At 36.7% G+C, this 22,637-nt stretch overlaps 2 protein-coding genes across 2 annotated transcripts; both read left to right on the top strand.

Annotated features, from left to right (window-relative positions):
• On the top strand, nt 1-891 carry LOC139472703 (uncharacterized). The gene has a single exon (XM_071255158.1). The coding sequence runs from the start codon at nt 1-3 to the stop codon at nt 889-891; it is 891 nt and encodes a 296-aa protein (XP_071111259.1).
• A 4,735-nt stretch (nt 892-5,626) lies between these two features.
• On the top strand, nt 5,627-22,307 carry LOC139472704 (uncharacterized). Its single transcript, XM_071255159.1, has 13 exons — nt 5,627-5,657; nt 6,344-6,379; nt 7,057-7,101; nt 8,535-8,564; nt 9,260-9,295; nt 9,591-9,626; nt 9,815-9,856; nt 10,373-10,402; nt 12,412-12,435; nt 18,455-18,505; nt 20,338-20,403; nt 21,761-21,808; nt 22,222-22,307. Exons 1-13 carry the CDS (start codon nt 5,639-5,641, stop codon nt 22,305-22,307), a joined length of 549 nt encoding a protein of 182 aa, XP_071111260.1. The 5' UTR covers nt 5,627-5,638.
• Nucleotides 22,308-22,637: the final 330 nt, after the last annotated feature.

The following is a 22,637-nucleotide window of genomic DNA, read 5'->3' on the forward strand; positions in this document are numbered from 1 at the left end:
ATGGTGTTTCAGTGTGTTACTATCCGTAGAAGCTCCCCAAGGCCTCCATCCACCGAGATGTTTCAGTGTGTTACTATCAGTAGAAGCTCCTCCAGACCTCCACCCCCCGTGGTGTCTCAGTGTGTTACTATCAGAAGAAGCTCCTCCAGGCCTCCATCCCCCGAGATGTTTCAGTGTGTTACTATCAGTAGAAGCTTTTCCAGACCTTCATCCCCCGAGATGTTTCAGTGTGTTACTATCAGTAGAAGCTCCCCCAGGCCTCCATCCCCCGTGGTGTTTCAGTGTGTTAGTATCAGTAGAAGCTCCCCCAGGCCTCCATCCCCCGTGGTGTTTCAGTGTGTTACTATCAGTAGAAGCTCCCCTAGGCCTCTATCCCCCGAGATGTTTCAGTGTGTTACTATCAGTAGAAGCTCCCCCAGACCTCCACCCCCCGTGGTGTTTCAGTGTGTTACTATCAGTAGAAGCTCCCCCAGGCCTCCATCCCCTGAGATGTTTCAGTGTGTTACTATCAGTAGAAGCTCCTCCAGACCTCCACTCCCCGTGGTGTTTCAGTGTGTTACTATCAGAAGAAGCTCCTCCAGGCCTCCATACCCCGAGATGTTTAAGTGTGTTACTATCAGTAGAAGCTTTTCCAGACCTTCATCCCCCGAGATGTTTCAGTGTGTTACTATCAGTAGAAGCTCTTCCAGGCCTCCATCCCCCGAGATGTTTCAGTGTGTTACTATCAGTAGAAGCTCCTCCAGACCTCCATCCCCCGAAATGTTTCAGTGTGTTACTATCAGTAGAAGCTCCTCCAGGCCTCCATTCCCCGAAATGTTTCAGTGTGTTACTATCAGTAGAAGCTCCTCCAGACCTCCATCCCCCGAGATGTTTCAGCATACATCTCCATGAAGTAGGGGAATCAACAGAGTGGACTCTGCAGACTTTGTTCAATCTCTTGATTCAAAGCCTGAAGCTCCTCCAGACCTTCATCCCCCGAGATGTTTCAGTGTGTTACTATCAGTAGAAGCTCCTCCAGGCCTCCATCCCCCGAGATGTTTCAGTGTGTTACTATCAGTAGAAGCTCCTCCAGACCTCCATCCCCCGAGATGTTTCAGTGTGTTACTATCAGTAGAAGCTCCTCCAGGCCTCCATCCCCCGAAATGTTTCAGTGTGTTACTATCAGTAGAAGCTCCTCCAGACCTCCATCCCCCGAGATGTTTTAGCATACATCTCCATGAAGTAGGGGAATCAACAGAGTGGACTCTGCAGACTTTGTTCAATCTCTTGATTCAAAGCCTGAAATAAATATTTCGATGATTTCGTAATAATATTTCTACTTCTATGATTTTAAAAAATAACAAATAAATATTCATCTTCTCTCAAAATATTTCTTATTCCGAAAACAATATTCTTCAGATATAAAAAAGAATCTTGGGAAAATTCATCACCATGAATAACATAACATGCCGCTTAGAAAATCTTGAAGGTATGAATTCATCTGAATTGTCTAAACACAACCGATGCACCAATTTAATGACACAGGGTGCACTGCAGTTCTTGTTTTGTTTTAAACATATTTTATTGACATATATGGTCAACGGGATTGGGCAAAAGTTATCCAACTTAGGTGGCCCTTTCCCTACTCTATATGTACAGACATTGATTATACATATATATACACATATACATACACACATACATATACATACGTATACAGAAATACAAACACATACACATAATCATATATACACACAATCATACATACTCATACATACATACATACATACACATACTCAGATACATATACACTTATTACAAAGAGAAGTAACAAAGAGAAATATATTTACACAAGAACATAAACATAACGTTTGCAAGAGTAACATAGACAGTCGTGCATAAGAATTGTCTATAGACACAGTTTACTTGTATGTACACATTAATCCAAAATACATGCAAAACTACATATATAATTACACAATCATACATAAACTTATGTACATGTACACATATGCATACCTACACACACTACATGTACATACATACACATATACCCTTGAATACGCATGCATACATATATATACATACACATATTTACACACATACACCAGGATATATATACCCGTAAACATTATGTTTACAGAAGGAGGCAGAGATACACATGTAATCATATACATGCATGCAGTTTATTCACTGATGGCGTAATCAATAATAAATGGTCGCAGAGCGATATTCTGTATTAATGATAAAGGGTTACTCGAATCTATTAGTCGACAGTATATATTTTTGAACGCTGTTGAAGATGAGGTTATTGTGACTTTCAGATAGGGATGCATCACCGTAGAGAATATTTTGTATTGTACATGTAGTTCCAGCTTTTATAATGTTAGCGAACATTATATTTCTGGGAATAGTGTAATTGGGACATTCAAGAAAAAAGTGTATGTTGTTTTCACATGGGTTTCCACAAGAGCAGGACAAAGTATCAGATAAATTTACTTTAAAGAGGTCTGCATTTAGGGAACTGCAAGAATGCCTTAGGCGTGTATGTAAAATATTAGCTCTACGGTTGCCGATTGAGAAGTATGGAGGTGGAGCTGTAATGGTTGTTTTAATCATGTGTTTAAAATTTGATAATGATGTTGCACTTCTGTATTCAGGGGGTAACTCATTCCATAATTTGATTGAAGAAGGTATAAATGATTGTTGGTATGTGACTGTTCGTGCTTGCGGCGAATTCAGATTATTCTGATTTCGTAACTCATATCTACTAAAAGTTGATACTTTGGGTGGTAACATGTCATGTAAATACGATGGGCATAGGTTATTAACAATACTGTAGATTGTGCAGAGTTTTTTATTTGACCTCCTATAAGATAGTGATACCCATCCTGTCTCAATATATAAACTCGATCTTGAGGAGAATTTAGGGAGACCTGTTACTATGCGAGCGACTTCGAGTTGACTCATTTCAAGTTTTTCGGAATTTTCATGACTGCAGTTGTCCCATACCTCTGACGCATATTCTAATATAGGCCTTATGAAAACAAGATAGACTTTGGACAGGGTTTGTCTATCAAGTAAATATTTAACTGCAGTTCTTATATCAATGTTAGAGAAATTCACCCTTGTTGAAAGGAAACACGTTTTTATATTTGCAATATGTATTTAATCATGAAATACTTTGTTGAGTCTGAACATGCTGAAAGGATAATTTTGCTGGTGTGAAATTAATACCATTACTAAAATCAGGTTCAACATCATGTTTTGTCACACCTACAGCCAGTCTGCCTCATTGGCACTATGGTTTTCTGAGTAAGGTTATGAAGATGACAGAGAAATAGAGGTTATCACGCAAGTGTGTTTGGGGATGGTAAATATCCTGCATTAGGACTAAACATTGAATTTTGTGAGCCTTGGCTTTATCATATATGTCATTCTGTAATTCTGTGCTTTGAAATCGCTTTCCCTCTCTCACAAACATAACCGAAACATTGCGAGTTTTCCTGGAATGCTCGCATTAATATCTATTATGTCACAGGGTAAGTGATGAGTCAGTCGGTTTTTACTTGCATTTCGCGGCAATCCATCAATCTGTCCGCTAGAGTAACTACCCTTTGTCAAAGGGAAGCTACTCTACCCCTAGTCTAGGGGACGTCACGGCCACATTCAGACGTTATTGAAAGTCGGCCTGTTCTGTCATAATGTTAAGAAGTGCAGTCAGATGTACATTCAGCGACAAAACGAAACAAGGTAACAATTCAAACATATTTGGGCTAAAATCAACTATTTCAATTTGTTGAAAAGGTTTCAAGCCGTAGTCTACAAGCACAGATATGGCTACTGATCCCGCTTGGCTAGGCCTAGTGCCCTTGGCAAATTTGTTTCGAAATTTATATCTCCAAAGTTGCCAAAACTTTTAAAATGCCTTAGCTACGTCACACTTAGACACTGATTTTAAGTATATTAGACTGTTCTTTTGATCATGATAGCAAGTAAGTACACCTATCATCTTATATATTAATTAACGTGATAAATAATCAGTAAAACGTTACAATGCATTTGCTTGCATAAAAGAAATTATTTTGTTTTAAAAGTGTTCAAAATATGTTTGTGTACATACAATCAGATGGATGACTAAATGAGTACATTACACACAGATCACATGTAGGTTGTACATATTCTGACCATTAATTAGTTTTTTGTTTATTTTATAACATGATTATTTTGGTAGAGAAAAGTAAATATCATTTTGTTAAAAATATTGAAGATCAAACTGTTCACTTAAAAATATTTTCACTCCCTTTATTTACTAATTCAGCAAAAATCATACACCTCATGTTATCTAATCTGTCAACATTGACAATTAATATAACTACTGTTCACAATCACAGCAGCACAAGTAGATCTAGATCTCTAAAATGTTATTGGAATTTATATGAGTTTTACATCAAATACACAACTGATGAAAACTTCTTATTTGTTTATGATTGTAAAATCTTAAAAGGTTACAATAAGATAAAAAAGATCAACATATCAATTCAGTTAGTTTCTGATATCTATCTCGATATGGTCAAGGTGAATATTTTCTACAAGCCAAAGACCCAGCTGACTTCAAATACAACTCGCAAAGTTATTCAAACTCACACCTTGACTAAAACAAATAAATAGTTTGAGTAAATGGTTTGTAATGAATGATTCTTTACACATGCATGTAGGATATGTACTAAGTTTGTGTTGAGCTTCTGTATATAAACTGCACTGGTAGTTACCAGGTGGTCATGGATATTTGAAATTGAAATCAAAACATATCGGAATGGTCAAATTGGCACAGTTTGTACCGATTGCGTGGCTTGTTGAAATCACCATATGTACCATGTGCTATCCAGCCTTCACCTTATGCACTCCAGGCCTCGCTTTCAATCCGGAAGCAGTGAAGTGTAGAAAAGGTCAATAGTTTTATATACACTGTAATGTAACGTAACAATTCACTGATTGGTATATTCTAAGTTACACTTCAAATAGTCACTTTTTACCATGAATACAGTCGTCAAAGTACTGCATTTTGGGGTTGACATTTCACACGCAATATGCTTTTTCACTTTCTTTCTCAAAAAAGAAACTACATTATGTATGGAATATTCAGCCTCTGTGACAATGCATAGTGTATTACACACGAAATACATTCAACTTGAATACCCAGGTCCCTGTAATATCTGCATTTCTTATGAAAGTACTTTGACAGAAAATTCTAAAAAAAACTTTGGAAATACCGTAACTGACTTTAACTGATGTTAACCTTGCTTGGACTGAATACATTGTGTTTGATTTTAAGTTATAATTAAGTGACAATACTGCCAAAAAAACACTTAGCTTAATGAACTAGTTTATATCCAAAAGGATTTACATACTGATGGGAAGAAGGTACAACTAGAATTTCAGATCAAACTTGAACTACGAATTAGAAACCAGACTGAACCATGACACATGTACAGGTCCAGAAAGAATGAGTCCCTCGTTATAATGTAAGGAACCTTTGCAAAACACCAAGGTCTATGAATAATTAATCTGTTGAACAAATTCCAGTGCCAAAATGATTCAATGTCATTGCATTCTTGATAGCATTCCTAAACCTGTTTCAGTGATTGACCAGTTCAACATGACCAGCATTCTAGAACGTAAGTATTATAAGATGGTCATTTGAAATATTGGTAAAAGAAGACGTTCATCTGTGTTGTATGAATTTTCCCGTTGAGACTCGGTCCCGAGGGGGGATTGTACAATCGACTCTGCTTTATGCAGAGATTACATAGGGATTTTTGTGACCAGGCGAAAAATGCAGATTCTGATGTATCAAAAGATTTTTGAAAGTAGTTGGAGTATTATTGAGTATGATCATATGACTTAAGCAACCCTTTCTTCTATTAAACGTCAGAAAATCTTGAGATGAGAAAGTCTGCAACCAAAGCTGATTTTTTTCATGATGTTGTTTTATTGTTCTATGCATCCTCTCCCATGAACGTTTGAATGAGTAAATGCCAATCACGACGGGGAAAACAGAATCGGGCTTCATACAGTGTACCCATATTGGGAAATAAGTGGCTTTCAGTGTGATGAGCGATTGCTTTCGACACCAGGCCAACCAATCGACTCATGAGAAACTCTAAAATAATCTTGTTGGAGCTGATTTGACGTTGTTATGGAAACTATTATGAAATGTACTTGTAAAAAGTTGTGTTTTACTCTGATGAACTGGAGGTGTCTTATATCTACTTCATAGTCAGATGGATAGATGGATGGACGGAGGATATCACACGATTGCTATAGAGTGTATACAAATTATGTTTGTGTCTTTCCCTTTCAGTCTATCAGGGCATCCCGCTTCCCAATAAAGATTTCAGTAAGTACTTACACAAGGACAATGGTCGTTAAGGACCACTTCGACAATGTGTTTTAAGTTGAGAGAGTATTTTCCCAAATAAATCAAATAAATTTGTATAAAACTATGTTTTAATACTTTTTTCTCACATGCTTATACTAATCCTTAGCTGACTATTTGGCCATGTCACAGAAGTTAAATGCTTACTTCCTCTGATGGGTCACTGCACCAGCATCAATATATATGATTCTCCGACTATCCCAACGATAATGCACCAGCATCATTGATGTTGATCACAATACCTCTATCATATTTCTATCGTATATACTTTTGGCATTTGTAGGTGGTGGTACAACATTTAAAGTCAGCTGTCGCGAATATGCAGTAGTTTTTGTGCCTTTGTAATATATTACGTAATGTAGCAGCCATACAGTTGCCAAGTCCCATAACTTTTTCGAAACACGGACCTTCTGATCCGAGGTCGGACGCCTTGTGAAAAGAGTGTAAATCATTCAGCAAGTTGACATGATATAGATGTCATGCATCTGTCGGATCTGCAAAATAAACATCTTAACAAGAGGAGATTTTTGATAACCATGCGCAGGTTGGATAAGATCTGGAACTATCCCTGTAAATATATATATGATTCTCCGACAATCCCAACGATAATGTAAAAATATAGTCCTTTAATGTTCCAGGATTTCTGGGAAGACAGACTGACGAAATAACGAAGATTCTTCATGGTAAGTACACCTATTATCATAAAGGACACGTTTCATGTTTGCAGTGGGTAGTTATAAATGTTGGTCTCTATATAAAGCCTCCGTTTGGACATCCATTCAAGGACTAATATCCTCACGAATTGACATTACTTTTCTTCCTTTTTCTCCAGACAAAAATATGCATGAGGCAACGATTGCATCACAGGCAAATAAAAGATCACTACAAAGCATATTTTAGTAGAAGTGCACAGGCGGTTGCTAAGTAGTTGTATAATCGTGTCACAAAATCGCCATTAGAGTTCCGGCTCTATATTTCCTGTACCTGTTTGCAATCAAAACAATATTCTGAGTGTTCCGTACTGGCTGTAAGTGCATCTTTGAAGTTATGCTTATGCATCTCATATCAGAAGAATTCGCTCGAGTTGACAGACTCTTCCATTGTAATAATTAAAAAAAAATAATGGTTTATAAATACACATTTTTGTGTAATGTATTAATGACGCAGTCGTGATATACTGAAATTTATTTTCAACAATATTATTGCCATTTCATACACGAAACCGACTTCATCTGGGTACTCCTTCCCGTCTTCCAGAACGTAAAGATAATTCACCAATTCGTAATATGGATATTGTGCTCTTTGACCCTTTGGATTTCATAGTTAACAGATAAGGCTCAGTAATACTCATCAAGGGAGGGCAACTTTGAACATCTTAGAAGACAGAATGTGCGTGACAATCGTTTATCCTTGAGTAAATTTCCTTTAGAAAAGCTGCTTTATTACCAACTCCCTTGTTCCCCAAATCCAATCCATAATTAAACAGAATATTTTTACTCTATAAACAAACCTGTTCCTGCCAATATGATATAAATTACATAACATGTTTGTATACCTATCCACCGGGAGCTCCAAAAGCTGATACCAGTATTTAACAATAGTGACTCGAATCAATCAACATATAATAGCTGCCACTTTCAGCTAAAACGCTAACATTTGTTCATGTATAACTTATACTCAATACATATTTACAAAACCTTACATGAAACGTATCGGAAATATATTCAGAAGTCTGGTTGCAATTATTTTATCTGAAGACAAAACCGCAATTGCCCTTTTAACAATATTTGGAGCTGCTTTTGACCAAGAAAATCTGTTTGAAAAGGGTACTCTCAAAATATTTTTATATGATAAGATTATTAACCTTCTACCTCCAACATACCAGGCTTCATGCTTCCTTAAACTCGTGACCATTTCTTAAAAACATCACTCCCGTTTTATCAAACTTGATGGTTATAGCCCATTTTTGGCAAGAATGTTAATCTTTCACACTGATGACAAAATTAGCAATAAAACAAAGATCATCTGAAATTAATAAGTATCCAAAAGTATGAAATGTTCGGTAAGAATTGGGACAGCTTGTAATGTAAATATTTCACTTTATAATTCTTTTCAGATCGGGAAGAAAACAACCACCTCTTTGACGGTGAGTACATATAGAATAAGGGTAGCAGTTTGCAAGGCGTATTCAACAATGGTAGTGAAGGGGGTGTCGCGTTATTCAATGTTTTCCCCCTAATGTGGAATCTGGGGAAGAACAGGCCCCAGTAGCCAGGCTGGTAGAAAGATGGTCTGGTTACCAATTGTGATTGTGACGGAGTAGCATGCTAGCTCCATGTACTTTCTACAATTTGTTTGTGCTAATTACTCTTAATTTGCTTGGCCTAGATTCGCGAGTAACCAACCGCGGTGATAAAGTTAATATAAACATAATTACGAAAGTGTAATCCTACATAATTACAATTGCGTGTCATGTCGTATTTTCAATACTGCATACCTTCATAGCTGCTTCCTAATGCTGTGGGTCCCGTGAAGATTCCGCGTCTTCAGCAACCCTTGCTTGTCGTATGACGCGATGAATGGGATCAGGTACTGACTTGGTTGGTAAATGTCATCGTATCCCAATCGTATCGAATCTCATGATATTAATCAGTGGATTTACTTGACATTACAGACTGTCGTCATATTGCACAGTGCGGTGTTAAACAACAACAACAAAAACCCAACTTAATGCTCCGGTCAAGTGATTCTTCATTCAACACATTTCTACGCTTATTACTTTGACATTGAGAATAGGAAAATACATTAGTGAAGTTAACGTTTTTGTTCTTATTGTTTCAGATCTTGTTGCATTACCAGTGGATCAAAGACTGATGAGTGGGTATAAAACCAAACAGATATAGAATTTTTTTTAGATGAATCACCTCCGTAAGAGATACTTATGATATATATTCAATGGTCATTCAGTTATATCTCAATCTAACTCTTACAACCTGTCACGAAATACTCATACCAATATATTCACCTCCATACCCGTTCCGATTTTACACCAGATTACAATTTCACGTTACGCATGGCACTTCCAAATACATAAACTTGGGTGACCACAATCCTGCAATGCAAGTAATGACAGTGAATAATAATATGTAATGAACTGATGTTTTTCTTTCAGAGTGTAAAGATCTTAGTTTTGAAAAGCTCAGAGATGGTATGTACTATCAGACAATACATAAATAAAAAATGACAATACTCAACTAGTTAATATAGACATGTTCATATCTCATTGACGATTGTAGCAAATGTAGTGAAGGTTTCATTACATTTCTTTCATAATACATGTATTTTGTTATTGTTGCAACCATACGGAGTGTGTAATTGTTCCTTTTCGTATTTCAGTTCTTAAAGCTTCAAGTTATCCAATCATATATGACTATGACAGTAAGTACGAACTGGCGGGAACGATTTGCAAATAATTCTTCTTTTTGTTATGTAATCAAAGGTCTTCAAAACACTGCCATAAAATGCCACAAAGTAATCGTGTAAACTTAGGGGTTAGAATGGTGCAAGAGGCGACTTAATTGATCGGACCCGTGGATTATTTCGCATACCATAAACAAATACATTGTTTGGTTCAGATTCAGTTATGTACGGGCTGCCTTCATAGAGCTGGCATGTTGCTGACTGCAGCGTTAAACAACAAGCAGAATAAAACAGCATGAAGGTGCAATGATACAGTTCGTTTGATTTTCAATGCAGGCAGGGTTTTGTCTTGCGATAAGCATTTTTTTAATGATCACCAACGTGTTTTCCTGTGTTCATGTAATATGTGCAAACATCATAATTCAATGCTTTGAATTTTAACTTATGGTATTCTGATTTCCAGTTATATTTTGAGGAAGGGTATTGGTACCACCTGGGAACATGTAACACTATTTCCTTTTTTCTTCTTTTCAGTTGCGGGAATAATCTCAGCACTGAAAGGAGGTATGAATAAATGTAGAACTAAATTTAAATTGTCACAAAGCTGTAACGGTACCCCAAACAAGATGTTGTTGACTGGTCCACGTTGCTGCACCACGTCATGTGGTGGGGTCAAAGTTCGAACAAACTTTGTGTCTTGGTGCATTAACCACCTGCCTTGAATTACAACCCGTTTACGTCCAATCCAAGATAATTGTAGTAGACTTTATAGCGATGATATCAGGGGATCGAGATATTAAATAGAGTTTAAAGTTGCGTTCAAGATTATTTCACTTACACAGGGACATGCATGCGCGTGTGTGTTACTGCTTGTACAAGTCCTGTGCCAGTCTTATAATGTTAACCAACTACGTGAAACGCCTCAGTTTAATATGCTCCCCTCAGACACAGTGATACTGACTAGGAGACGGCGAGTCCTTGTTTTGTCCCGATAATGCCGTGCTCAGGGTAACAACACGTACATGTACATGTGCCATTTTTTCACGCATTTTGTTTTACTGCTGCCAGGGTATCGAACCACCTATTCTGCTTTCAGGGCAGACACTATATCCACTACGCCATTGATACGGTCTTTGACAAACGAAACTAAGTGATTAAGTTATGCCATCGTGTTTTGTTAGGCGTCACATCGTGGATTCGCAGCACCATTATTGAGGGGTCGTCTTGAACTTCCTTCTGCAAAGTTATGGCAACACGGCACTACGATTGTGTTCGTGAAGGAAAGTGACAATATATGCCAGAACAATTACACGATATCCGAATTACATTGCCAACTTTGCCTGGTAGACGTTTTAACCTACATTTATTATATTAGGAATACAAATTCTATTATAATACACATTCTTTTATTTCTGTAACATATGATATTTACAATATAGAAACACACGAGAGTAACGCTCTCGTCATCATTTCATGTCACTCTAAAGTCAACGTTTCGCAAAACAGGGTAGTTTTAGAAACCGCTTTTGAATCGGTGAGTAAACCGCCACATTATCATATTGTCGAAAATGATTTGCAGCCATGTTTGTCTCGAGAAACACACAGCAGTACGTGAACCCCTATCTAAACGTACATATGTAGGCTATTGCGCAATCGCGCACTGCGAAAATGCAACGCAGTTAAATGTAGTCCCTTCTTGTTGTCATTGCATATTTATCAGATGTTGGAACCAAATTTATCTGATTGCTTTCTCTTATCGACAAAACTACCTATCGAGATCTGTGTCAACTTGTGTATTTTACAATATCGATAAAACATTATGATTTTTCAGCTTTGAAGGTTTTATTGAATGTTTGAAATATTCTGCTTAGGCCATCATTGCTAAATTAGTTTTCAGGGAATCGAATATGAAATCACATAACGTTAATCTCCAAAGTGAAACATGCCTTTTATAAATTACCATGTAGTATGCAACCACGTTTCACAACAATATTACAGTTACAGTTAACTGCCTTTACAAATTATTGGTCGGCTCTAATATTGTCATAGTCTAGTAACAATTTTATGATAGAAGACATAATTATTGTATCGTGATCAGGATATTCATCTAAGAAAATTTTAAAAAATTGTTAACGTTCTCAAAGTGCGTTAGAAAATAATGTTTAACCATAACGTTACATTCAGAGTGCAAAAAATACTGTCCGCAAGACTGTATGACAAGAGGGATGACTTCAAAATTCAATAGTCAACTTCCCGTCATTTTGAGCAATATTCCAGCAGCTCCAGCTTTGGTGTTTACATTTCAGAACTTTTGAGATACAATCGAACAGGCTTTTTCGACCACGATTTCAATTGACTTGCTGTTGCATGTCTTTGTGACCGGTGCAACCAGTGGGGCAGTATACGCGAACACCTTTTTTCATTACTCGTCAATGTCACTACTGTCTCCTCTATGCACAGGTATTCAGATCGAGAACATATTTCTATTTTCTAATACTATAACTATCCACGGATCATAACGAATTACGATTTTAATAAGACACACCTTTTTAATTATCGTTACTCTCTTTCAGCGATGGGCGCCGACAATACTGACAGTAAGTACATATACAACCAATTTATGAAAGCAGCTTTGAAGCAAGCGTCATATTTAGTCTGACGAATGGCAATGTTTTCAGTTCAAAATATGCATTTTGCAATTATAATATATATATATATATATATATATATATATATATATATATATATATATATATATATATATATATATATATATATTTATTTATTTATGCATGATCTGGCACATTAAAATAGCTTTATCAAGAATAAAAGCATGTTTCCTGTTATAGATAAGATATTCAATAACTAATTTCACATCCAATGTGAAAAAATCAAGCACAAGTCCGTCAACAAGCATTTGTTTGAGCGGTGTGTTTTTCTCGCAGTTTAACAAGCACAACATTGTTTCTTTGTAATGTATACTTATTGAATCCCAAAAAACTCTAACAACTAATATATGTTTAAAAAAAGTAATTTCTGATGTTAAATTGAAAAAATTAACTCCCGTTGATTAGTAATGAGTAGTTTTTATGGAACCGGAAATACTTTGATTTGCGTCAGTGTAAAGAATATACAGGCAACCGGGTCACTTCATTCCAATATATCTGGTACATCTAGCGTCACAGTAAAATTGTATCCCTTAAACTTCAAAATACGGATTGATTAGAAATTACTTTCATATTGTGTCACAAACCAAGACAATTTGAAATTAATTTTTCGTAATTAATTTTCAGCCGAGACACTATTTATTTATCATGACTGTCTTTCATATATCGAGAAAACATATTTTGAAGATTTGGAGGAAACACAGGAAGGCAATAGTACGTATATGTTAAATACGGAAATATCCTTAAAAGGCGAATTCAATTTTGCAAATGCTAAGATGAAACCTTTACGAAATGGGATTAAAACTTAAAAGAATATTAAACTTTTTGTTATAAAAGTTCATCGAGAATTGGACAATGTAAATTTCATAAGAGGAAAGAAACATGACTACATGCATTTTTCAAAAGAGACTATGTATATTTGCCTTACCTTACCCGGAGTACGCTCGTACATATGGCCAGTGCTATGGCGGTGGTGCTTGTTACATGCCAATCAAATACACCCAAATGAAACGCAAATGCACTTTTTGTGACGTCTAAGGGATTCATTCAGAGGATGAAATGAAAGCAGCTGAGTGTTCAGATATGACAACAGTTAAGACTACTCGCCGATGTAGACATGACCTGTCAGTAGTCAAAGGCCAAGGCTGTTTACAGTCAGTATCGAGTGTGCCTGACATCTCCTACCCATGGAAGCCATAAGGATACGAATCGGACCTTGAAGCCTGCGGTTGTGGTGGATACTGTCACACCCGTCTATCCAAAACACCCCATGAATGTTCGACGGAGTTTCTCTTTTAAGAAACTACCTTACATATTTAATACATATGAAGATGTATGTTTAATGATCAGCAAAGTTTCAATAAGCATATAACAAAAGCAATAAACCCTATTTAGTCGCACTGTTTATTTGTAAGATTATATATGCACACTGTGTCTTTACGAGAATTATAAGCCAGTGACACTTTTAAACATGTGAATTAGTTGTTTATCAATTACGACCATGACAGTAGGTAATGTTTCTACAGATCGTATTTTCTGTTGCTTCTTTTAATGTCCAACCCAAGCATTAATCAGACATCCATGCATATCCATTTTCTTCTGAGAGGAAAATTGATGTATTATGTGATAACAGTATAATAAACCTTATGACCTATAATAACATTTAAAGGTTTATGTGTGGTCTAGGCCGATTATAATTCCTAGAATCAGTTGTCGGGGAATTAGCGTGGACCCACACACCTTAAACAACAAAGAGAAGCATCTGTTAGGCTTTATTCCGTTACTATCTCATCAGTCATTTTCATATCACAAAAAACATAAGCAAACTACATCCAAAGACAACTAAAGTATTCCGAAAATTAACAGTTACAGTATACATCTTACTGACAATGTATCATACAATAAACAATTGCATTAAACAATGAAACGAAGACACTTTACATTTGGTTGAAAATAAAATACACGTGATATAGCGCAATTAAGGACAATGTATTGTAAATAAATACGATAATTCTTCGGTAAAACACGTACTATATGTGTTACCAATAACTAAAATAATCTTACATGATCTTTGCTATTTATGAAGAACGTAATGATAAGCATTACTTTAATACACCTAGCAGAGGATAACTTAAACCGAATAATAAGAATACACAGACATTAATGAATATCTTACCAATTACTAAAATAATCTTACATGATCTTTGATGTTAATGAAGAACGTAATGAGGAGCTTAACTTTAATACAACCTTACATAATATAACTTAAACCGAATAATAGGAATACACAAATATATATATAAAATTTCAATATGCTAGTTAAATAATATGGCCACATAATTTATATCTAAACAACCGTGAATAACCAAAGTCATATGCCGAACGGCATGTCATTGAAAGTGTACAATGTAGACATAAATAGGGCTTAACAATACTGAACATATAGCAATACATGAGCACCTGAATAAAACAAGTGTTATGTGCGCTCACGGGTTTTGCGTGTACAGTATAGTTGCTTCACTTAATAAGTACATAGTTTATACATTAATTACATCACTTTGAATCATTTGAATGGAACACACACAGTTATCGTTGAAAGATACATTCATTTACATACACTTCAATTGCAAACATTCAATAAAATATACAATTGACATGCACAGGAATTACTTTGCTTCCACGAGCCGGATTATCTGTAATTTTGATTTGCTGAACAAATGTCTAAACGTTATTATATTATATTTTATGTTATTTTAATATACACTATATTGTTAGATTGTTTCTTGTGCTACATGGTCTAAACTTACGATAATAATAACGTTACTGGTTACCTTAAACACTAATGCCTAATTTAAAATGTTGATTATATTCAAAGCAACTAAGAACATAGAATGCAATAGAAAACAGGAACATAGGAATATAGTTTAAGAACATACAATATATATGATGTGAACATATCTTACCTTAAAATAACCAAGAGAATCATCTGTAAGTGGCCAGTCTTTATTCTGTTTATCTCGAGGTACCCCGTACTTACTTACTTACTTACTTTGGAGATTTAACGTGCGCTTTCCGACTGACGCGTATTTCGCACACGGGCCCGGCCAGGCCATTTAATGTGTTTCCGAAAGGGGCGAGGGTGGTCTGTGCAACCCCAGAGGGGGCTTTAGGGGTTGCTTATATAGAATTTGGGAATTTTGAGATTTGGAATAGATGCCGATGGGGTTGGGGAGGAGAACTAAGGGAGCTGGGTATGGTGGATGATTGTTTGTTTTTGTGATTTTGATTTGGTAGGTTATTATGGTTTTAGATGCGTTTTATTAGTTCCGTTTTTATTAAGAATACGCCTAAGGCCTTGAAGTTTTCTAGTTTATTTTGTGGGTTTAGTATTGCTTCTAGAGTGAGAGCCTTATTTAGATTGAGGGTGGTTTGTAATGCGGTTCGATGTGTTAGGTAGTGTGTGCAGTGGATGAGTGCGTGTTCTGGGGTTTCTGGTTGTTTGCAGTGTGGGCAGTTACCTGTAGTGTGTTTTTTAAAATTTTTTAGGTGGTTATTTAGGTTGGTGTGTCCTGTTTGGAGTTTAGTGATTACTCTGTCGATTTTTTTGGATGGATGGAGAATTTTTGGTTTGGTTAGTGGTTAGATATAGGTTATGCCATTTTTTTGTGATTTTTTGTTTGTTTACACTTTTAATTTCTGATTTTGAGATGGGTAAGTTTAAGCTTATTTCTGGGATTTTGAGGGATAGTTTAGCTGCTTTATCGGCGTTTTCATTACCGTATATTCCTACGTGGGCGGGTATCCACAAGAAGGTTATTTGTTTGCCTGCTTTTGTTAGGTCGTTGGAGCTTTTAAGTATTTGATTTATTAATTTAGGTCGGTTTTTGGTATTTTTGTTTTGGAGGGCTTGTAGTCCACTTAGGGAGTCAGTAAGTATTAGGATTTTTTGGTTGTTTTTGGATTCTTGATTGTGGAGGGCTGAGGCCATGCCCATTAGTTCGGCCGTGAATATTGATTGGTTATTTGGGAGTCGGAAGGATTGTGTGGTTTTAGTTGGTTGTGTGGTATGGACTCCGAAACCCGTGTGTTTGGAGGTCGGATCTGAGGATCCGTCCGTGTAAATGTGACACCAATTTGGCCAATTTTTGTGTATATATGCTAGTGTGGTAGTTTTAGCTATGTTTGGGTCGGTTTGTTTATTTATTTGGCTAGCTAGTGTTGTGTCTATTTTGGGTATTTTAAGTTTAGGGGTGAAGATATTTGATTGTTTGCAGTTTTGTTTAAGATTTTTAATTTGGTGTTCATTTAGGTAGTTTGTTATTCTTTGGGATATTGGGGTAAGTAAGGGGTGTTTACGAGCTAGAGCTTGGTTTTTAGGGCTGATGTTTTGGTTTATTAAGTTTTGGATGAGAGGGTTTGATTGGGACGCGGCCCAGAAATTTAGCTGTTCCCTGCGTAGACTTAGTGGCATTTCTCCTGTTAAGGCCTGAAGTGAGGTGTAGGAGGTGCCATGTTGGGTGCGTGTAATGAGTTTGAGAGCCTGATATTGTATTGAGTCAAGTTTTTTAGATAGAGAGTTGTTTAGGGTGTTGTATATGGCGCAGCCGTAGTCTAGTTTTGATCTAATTAGGGATATGTAGAGAGAGAGGAGAGTATCTTTGGAGGCTCCCCAGTTAGAGCCAGTTAGGCATCTTAGGGTGTTTAGGTCTTTACTGCATTTAGTTGTTAGGTTTTGGATGTGAGAATCCCAGGTGAGATGTTCATCGAAAATAAGTCCTAAGAATTTGGTTTGTTTTTGAAATTTGATTGTTTGATTGTTTAGCTGGAGGATTGGGGAGGCGGGTTTCATGTTTTTATGTTTGAATACTATTCCTGTTGTTTTTTCTGAGTTAAGGGAGAAGCCCCAAGGTACGCCGAATATAGACTGTTATTTATACCACCGATGCTCTTAGGTCATGATATGGTCACATGTTCAATTATCACTTACTTAAACAATACCTACACAATGTTGCTAATCTAACGTACTGACTTTCTGAGTTTTAGAGATTACCTCGCAGTTTTGAAGGGCATGAGTATGCAGAAGTAACTAAAAGTTTTCTCAGAGAGCGCTTTATCATAGAGTAATGTTTACTTCTCTCGCCAGACCTGTCGTCTTAACGATTAGCACATAACGCTTATAGCCTAATCTTGGGAATGAATGCAGGCGTATATCAACACCGACTGATAATATACTTCGGAAAATACACGCATGTAGTCTTAACGCTTAATACATAATGCTTACCAACTACACACATGTAGTATTAACGCTTAATACATAATGCTTATCAACCGAAACTTGTGAATGAAGTCTGGCGTATATCATTGCCGACTGAGATGGACTTTTGATGCACACATTATTGAGTAATATACACATAATATGTTGTTTAGTCTTATTTTATAAAGCCAAAATTATTTATGACAAAATGATGATATATTTTCGAAAAATGACAACAGGTATAACTTGTCCCTTCTTACCACACTTCTAAAACATTTTATATCATGATGTCAGATTCATGAATGTTAACATCACCATTTGACGTTTACATGATTGTTCACCGGAACTACTTTCATGGGGAATCCTCGAGTGGATCAGTTCTCTCTTGACTCTCCTGCTTACCACGTTCGTGATGATCAGCAATATTGGACAATAACTTAGCATTTAGGACCCACATTTCGGCATGATGTTGGCGTCAGTGTGAAGAATATACATGCAACTGTGTCACTTCATTCCAATGTTACTTGGAAATCTAACGTAAATTGTCACAGTAAAGTTTGTATCCCTTAAACTTCAAAATACGGATTTATAACAAATTACTTTCATATTGTGTCGCAAACAAAGACAATGTGAAATTCATTTTTCGTGATAAATTTTCAGCTGAGACACTAATTAATTATCATAACTGTCTTTCAGATACCGAGGGAACAGAGGATGCAGAATTAAAGGAAAAAGAGGGAGACAATTGTGAGTATATGTTAAATACTAAAACATTCTTAAAAGGCGAAAACCTTTACGAAATGGGATTAAAACTTTAAAGAATATTCAACTTTTTGTTATGACATTTAATTGATAATTTGTCAATGTAAATTTCATAAGAGAAATGAAACATGACTATATGTATGCTAAAACAAGGACCACGAAAAAACTAGTTTTCGAAAGAGACTATTTACCTTACCGGGAGTGCATATGGCCATTGGTATTGCGTAGATGCTTGGTACATGTCAATCACATACTCCCCTAAAAGAAACGCAAATGCACTTTTGTAACATCTAAGGGATTCATTCAGGGGATGAAATGAAAGCAGCTGAGTGTTCACTATGACAACAGTTAAGAGTGGTCGCTGATGTAGACAGAGAAGCACACCCGAGTGTCTTTTGAGTGAGTGAGTGAGTATGGTTTTATGCCGATTTTAGCAATATTCCAGCAATATCACGGCGGGGGACACCAGAAATGGGCTTCACACATTGTACCCATGTCGGGAATCTAACCCGGGTCTTCGGCGTGACGAGAAAACGCTTTAACCACTAGGCTACCCGACCGCCCCGAGTGTCTTTTGACATCAAATATATCAACGAGTGTTGATATATTTGATATCAAATATATCAACGAGGGTGATATATTTGATATCAAAAGACACAAGGGTGAAATTGTATTCTTCATCCAACATTATTCTGCCAACTTTTTCAGTTTGTAGACAGTAGTAAGCAGTGTCCTAAGTGTAAAAACGTACTGCTTACAGCTTCAGTAGTAGAGCCATTAGTGATGTCATTTGATTGTGACGTCATGTAAATGAATGACGTCACTATGGTCTAAAAATATTGTGATGAAGTTTCATTGCAGCGATATCTACAATGTAGATAAAATAAAATCCATAAAAACATAATGTTTTCTCGGCAAGCTTTTTATACCTTAATTGAGGTAGTAAGTTGATATATACTAGTATTTAGTTTGATTTCCTATACCTATCGTGATGCACAAGTTGATATAAAACTTCCTTTGTTCGAAATGTCAACGCATGGAATTGTAGGGTAAAACACGTCAGGGGGAACAAAATTTATAAAGATTTTATGTTTCATGGAAACTTTCTATTAACCTTAGAAAACTGGCGTAAATTATGATTTTAATTCATCAGCGCTTCTGATCTAGGCCACAGATACGAAGGTTGCATGTTCGATTCTCGGGAATATAAAGAAAATATTTGTCATTTGATATTACATTAATTGTGTTCAAATGCAAAATATTTTTCTATCGATAAACATGCATATGTTACAATAAAAACGGAAGTTGTATGAACAAAAATCCCCGTTCCATTATAAAATGCCTATTATGAGATTTACCTCGACTGGAGAACATGAGGATGACGTCACTGGATGTTTGTAAGATTATATATGCACACTGTGTCTTTACGAGAATTGCAGGCAAGTGACACTTTTAAACATGTGAATTAATTGTTTATCAGTTTCGAAAATGCCAGTAGGTAATGTTTCTGGAGATTGTAATTTTGTGGGGTTTTTTCAAATGCCAAACCGAAGCATTAATCAGACATCCGTACATATCCATATGTTTTGAATGGAAAAATGATGAATCATGTGATCACACGTATAATTTGTCCTTTCTAACAATACTTCTCAACATTTTATATCATGATGTAAGATTTCATGAACATTACACTATAATGCACACGTTAATAAAACTGTGCCTCACTCTATATGTAACTCAGTTTTGTAATATACATACTGTACGTTTAGTAGAATTTAACCAGAAAATTTCAACACTTCCTCATTATTTTCCTTCAGCACCTTGGGACGAAGAAGGAAATGGGTATGAAGAACCTTTCTTCAAGCAGATAATAGAGATCCAACGTATGTAGTGACAGAAAAACATGTGTGATTTTTATCTCTCCAGCTTTCATTGAAACCCCAGTAACTGAAGACTACTGGAAATATATAGAATTATCTGGTAGTGCAACTTTACATCCAACATGCGTGTTTGGATTTTGATTGCAAAACATGTCATTCTTTTCAAACTGATTTTGTCTTACTACGTGACTTTAGTTGATCGATGCATCCGAGAGTGATTATTTGTCTCTGAATAATTACTATACTATAATAAACTACAATACAACCTGAATTCTAAGATGCTTCGCTAAAAGATCAAAGGAGCTGACTGTACTTTATCCTGCGATAAGAGCACTTTTTTTCAGTTACGTCTTATTGGTCTGATATCATGCTGTTCAATTACCCCCTCCATGGTGGCATCGTTTTCTAATTACTGTCAATCAAGATGGCGCATGCCCATCAATTGTTGATCGGTGAAATAGTCTCTTTAAACTTGTCGAAAAAATGAATGTTATCACCGGTGAAGGAATATGGCCAGATGATGTCAGCCATCTCTGATACCCCAACATACCAAAAACCACTGTGTCCGTGCCACAGCAGCCACACCTTTGTCCGAGGCGTGTGTTCGTGCCCCCGGAATTATGTCTGTCTCTGGACACTGGCATGATCACTCATTGAGTTTAATAACCGCATGTGCACAGAAGGACGAGTTTGCCCTGAGTTTAATAACCGCATGTGCACAGAAGGACGAGTTTGCCTTGAGTTTAATAACCGCATGTGCACGGAAGGACGAGTTTGCCCTGAGTTTAATAACTGCATGTGCACAGCAGGACGAGTTTGCCTTGAGTTTAATAACCGCATGTGCACAGAAGGACGAGTTTGCCTTGAGTTTAATAACCGCATGTGCACAGAAGGACGAATTTGCCTTGAGTTTAATAACCGCATGTGCACAGAAGGACGAGTTTGCCTTGAGTTTAATAACCGAATGTGCACGGAAGGACGAGTTTGCCTTGAGTTTAATAACCGCATGTGCACAGAAGGACGAATTTGCCTTGAGTTTAATAACCGCATGTGCACAGAAGGACGAGTTTGCCTTGAGTTTAATAACCGAATGTGCACGGAAGGACGAGTTTGCCTTGAGTTTCATAACCGCATGTGCACGGAAGGACGAGTTTGCCTTGAGTTTAATAACCGCATGTGCACAGAAGGACGAGTTTGCCTTGAGTTTAATAACCGAATGTGCACAGAAGGACGAGTTTGCCTTGAGTTTCATAACCGCGTGTGCACAGAAGGACGAGTTTGCCTTGAATCTTTTAGGTAATATAAAAATATGTGTGCCTTTCTCCAACCCGTTATTAGAACAACTTATTTTCTTTTTCAGTTGGACAGTCCAAGGGAATAAAAGTGGAACAGACACCAGAAATACAAAGTATACCAACCAAACAAACACATGTTTCCGTTCCATACTAATATTTCGTCTCTCCAATTTGAACCAGAGTACTCTACAAGTATTATATTTAAAATAGAACTTTGATTCTATACATTGACGCACACTGCTCTATATCTATGTTGCTATCAAATATCTGTTGATAGTTGTCACACTATTTGCGTTTGACGTTTTGACATATCTTTCACTAAAGTCTGTTGTTATATCTGAAAGGACAATTTGTCTTACACATCATGGTACTTGAAGATGTTATTTGTTTTATCTTTTTCAGGATAAGTGATCAGCTGGACACGATAGTCTCCTGATGTGATGTCCTTGGACGTGTCCTTGTAACCTGACGTAATAAACATCTTGATGACACAAAACTGAAAAAGCTTTCTGTCGTTGTTATATAGACACTGCAATGCTCCCAGAATATGATAGGGAATATGACCAGGAGGTTTCCAAGCTCAATTCCTTTGGTTATGGAAGTCGAGGGTAAACCTCGATTCCTCAGAAAAATGACATTAGCTTGAAACCGATTATTACAGTGATGACGCGTCTGATTCAAATGGTGAGCAGTAAGTTGTAAGATGACACGTGGACGTCGTGCACGCAAATGCCATCTGTGCAGACGATTTCGCACTGTCTGAGCATGTACTCATATTGCCTGTTGCAACCGGTCCCTTATCTTACCGATTTCACGATGCCATCGTTCTGACTCATCTGTCCTGAGCTGGAGCCGTTGCCAATGGGCGTCCAGAGCCCCGATCATCGGCGTTATGTGTTTGTTGGTATCGGGCCCACGATCTGCTTATGACAGATGGAGAAA

The sequence above is a fragment of the Haliotis cracherodii genome, unplaced genomic scaffold (genome assembly GCF_022045235.1).
Source record: "Haliotis cracherodii isolate W230 unplaced genomic scaffold, xgHalCrac1.p SCAF_25, whole genome shotgun sequence".
Taxonomy (NCBI): domain Eukaryota; kingdom Metazoa; phylum Mollusca; class Gastropoda; order Lepetellida; family Haliotidae; genus Haliotis; species Haliotis cracherodii.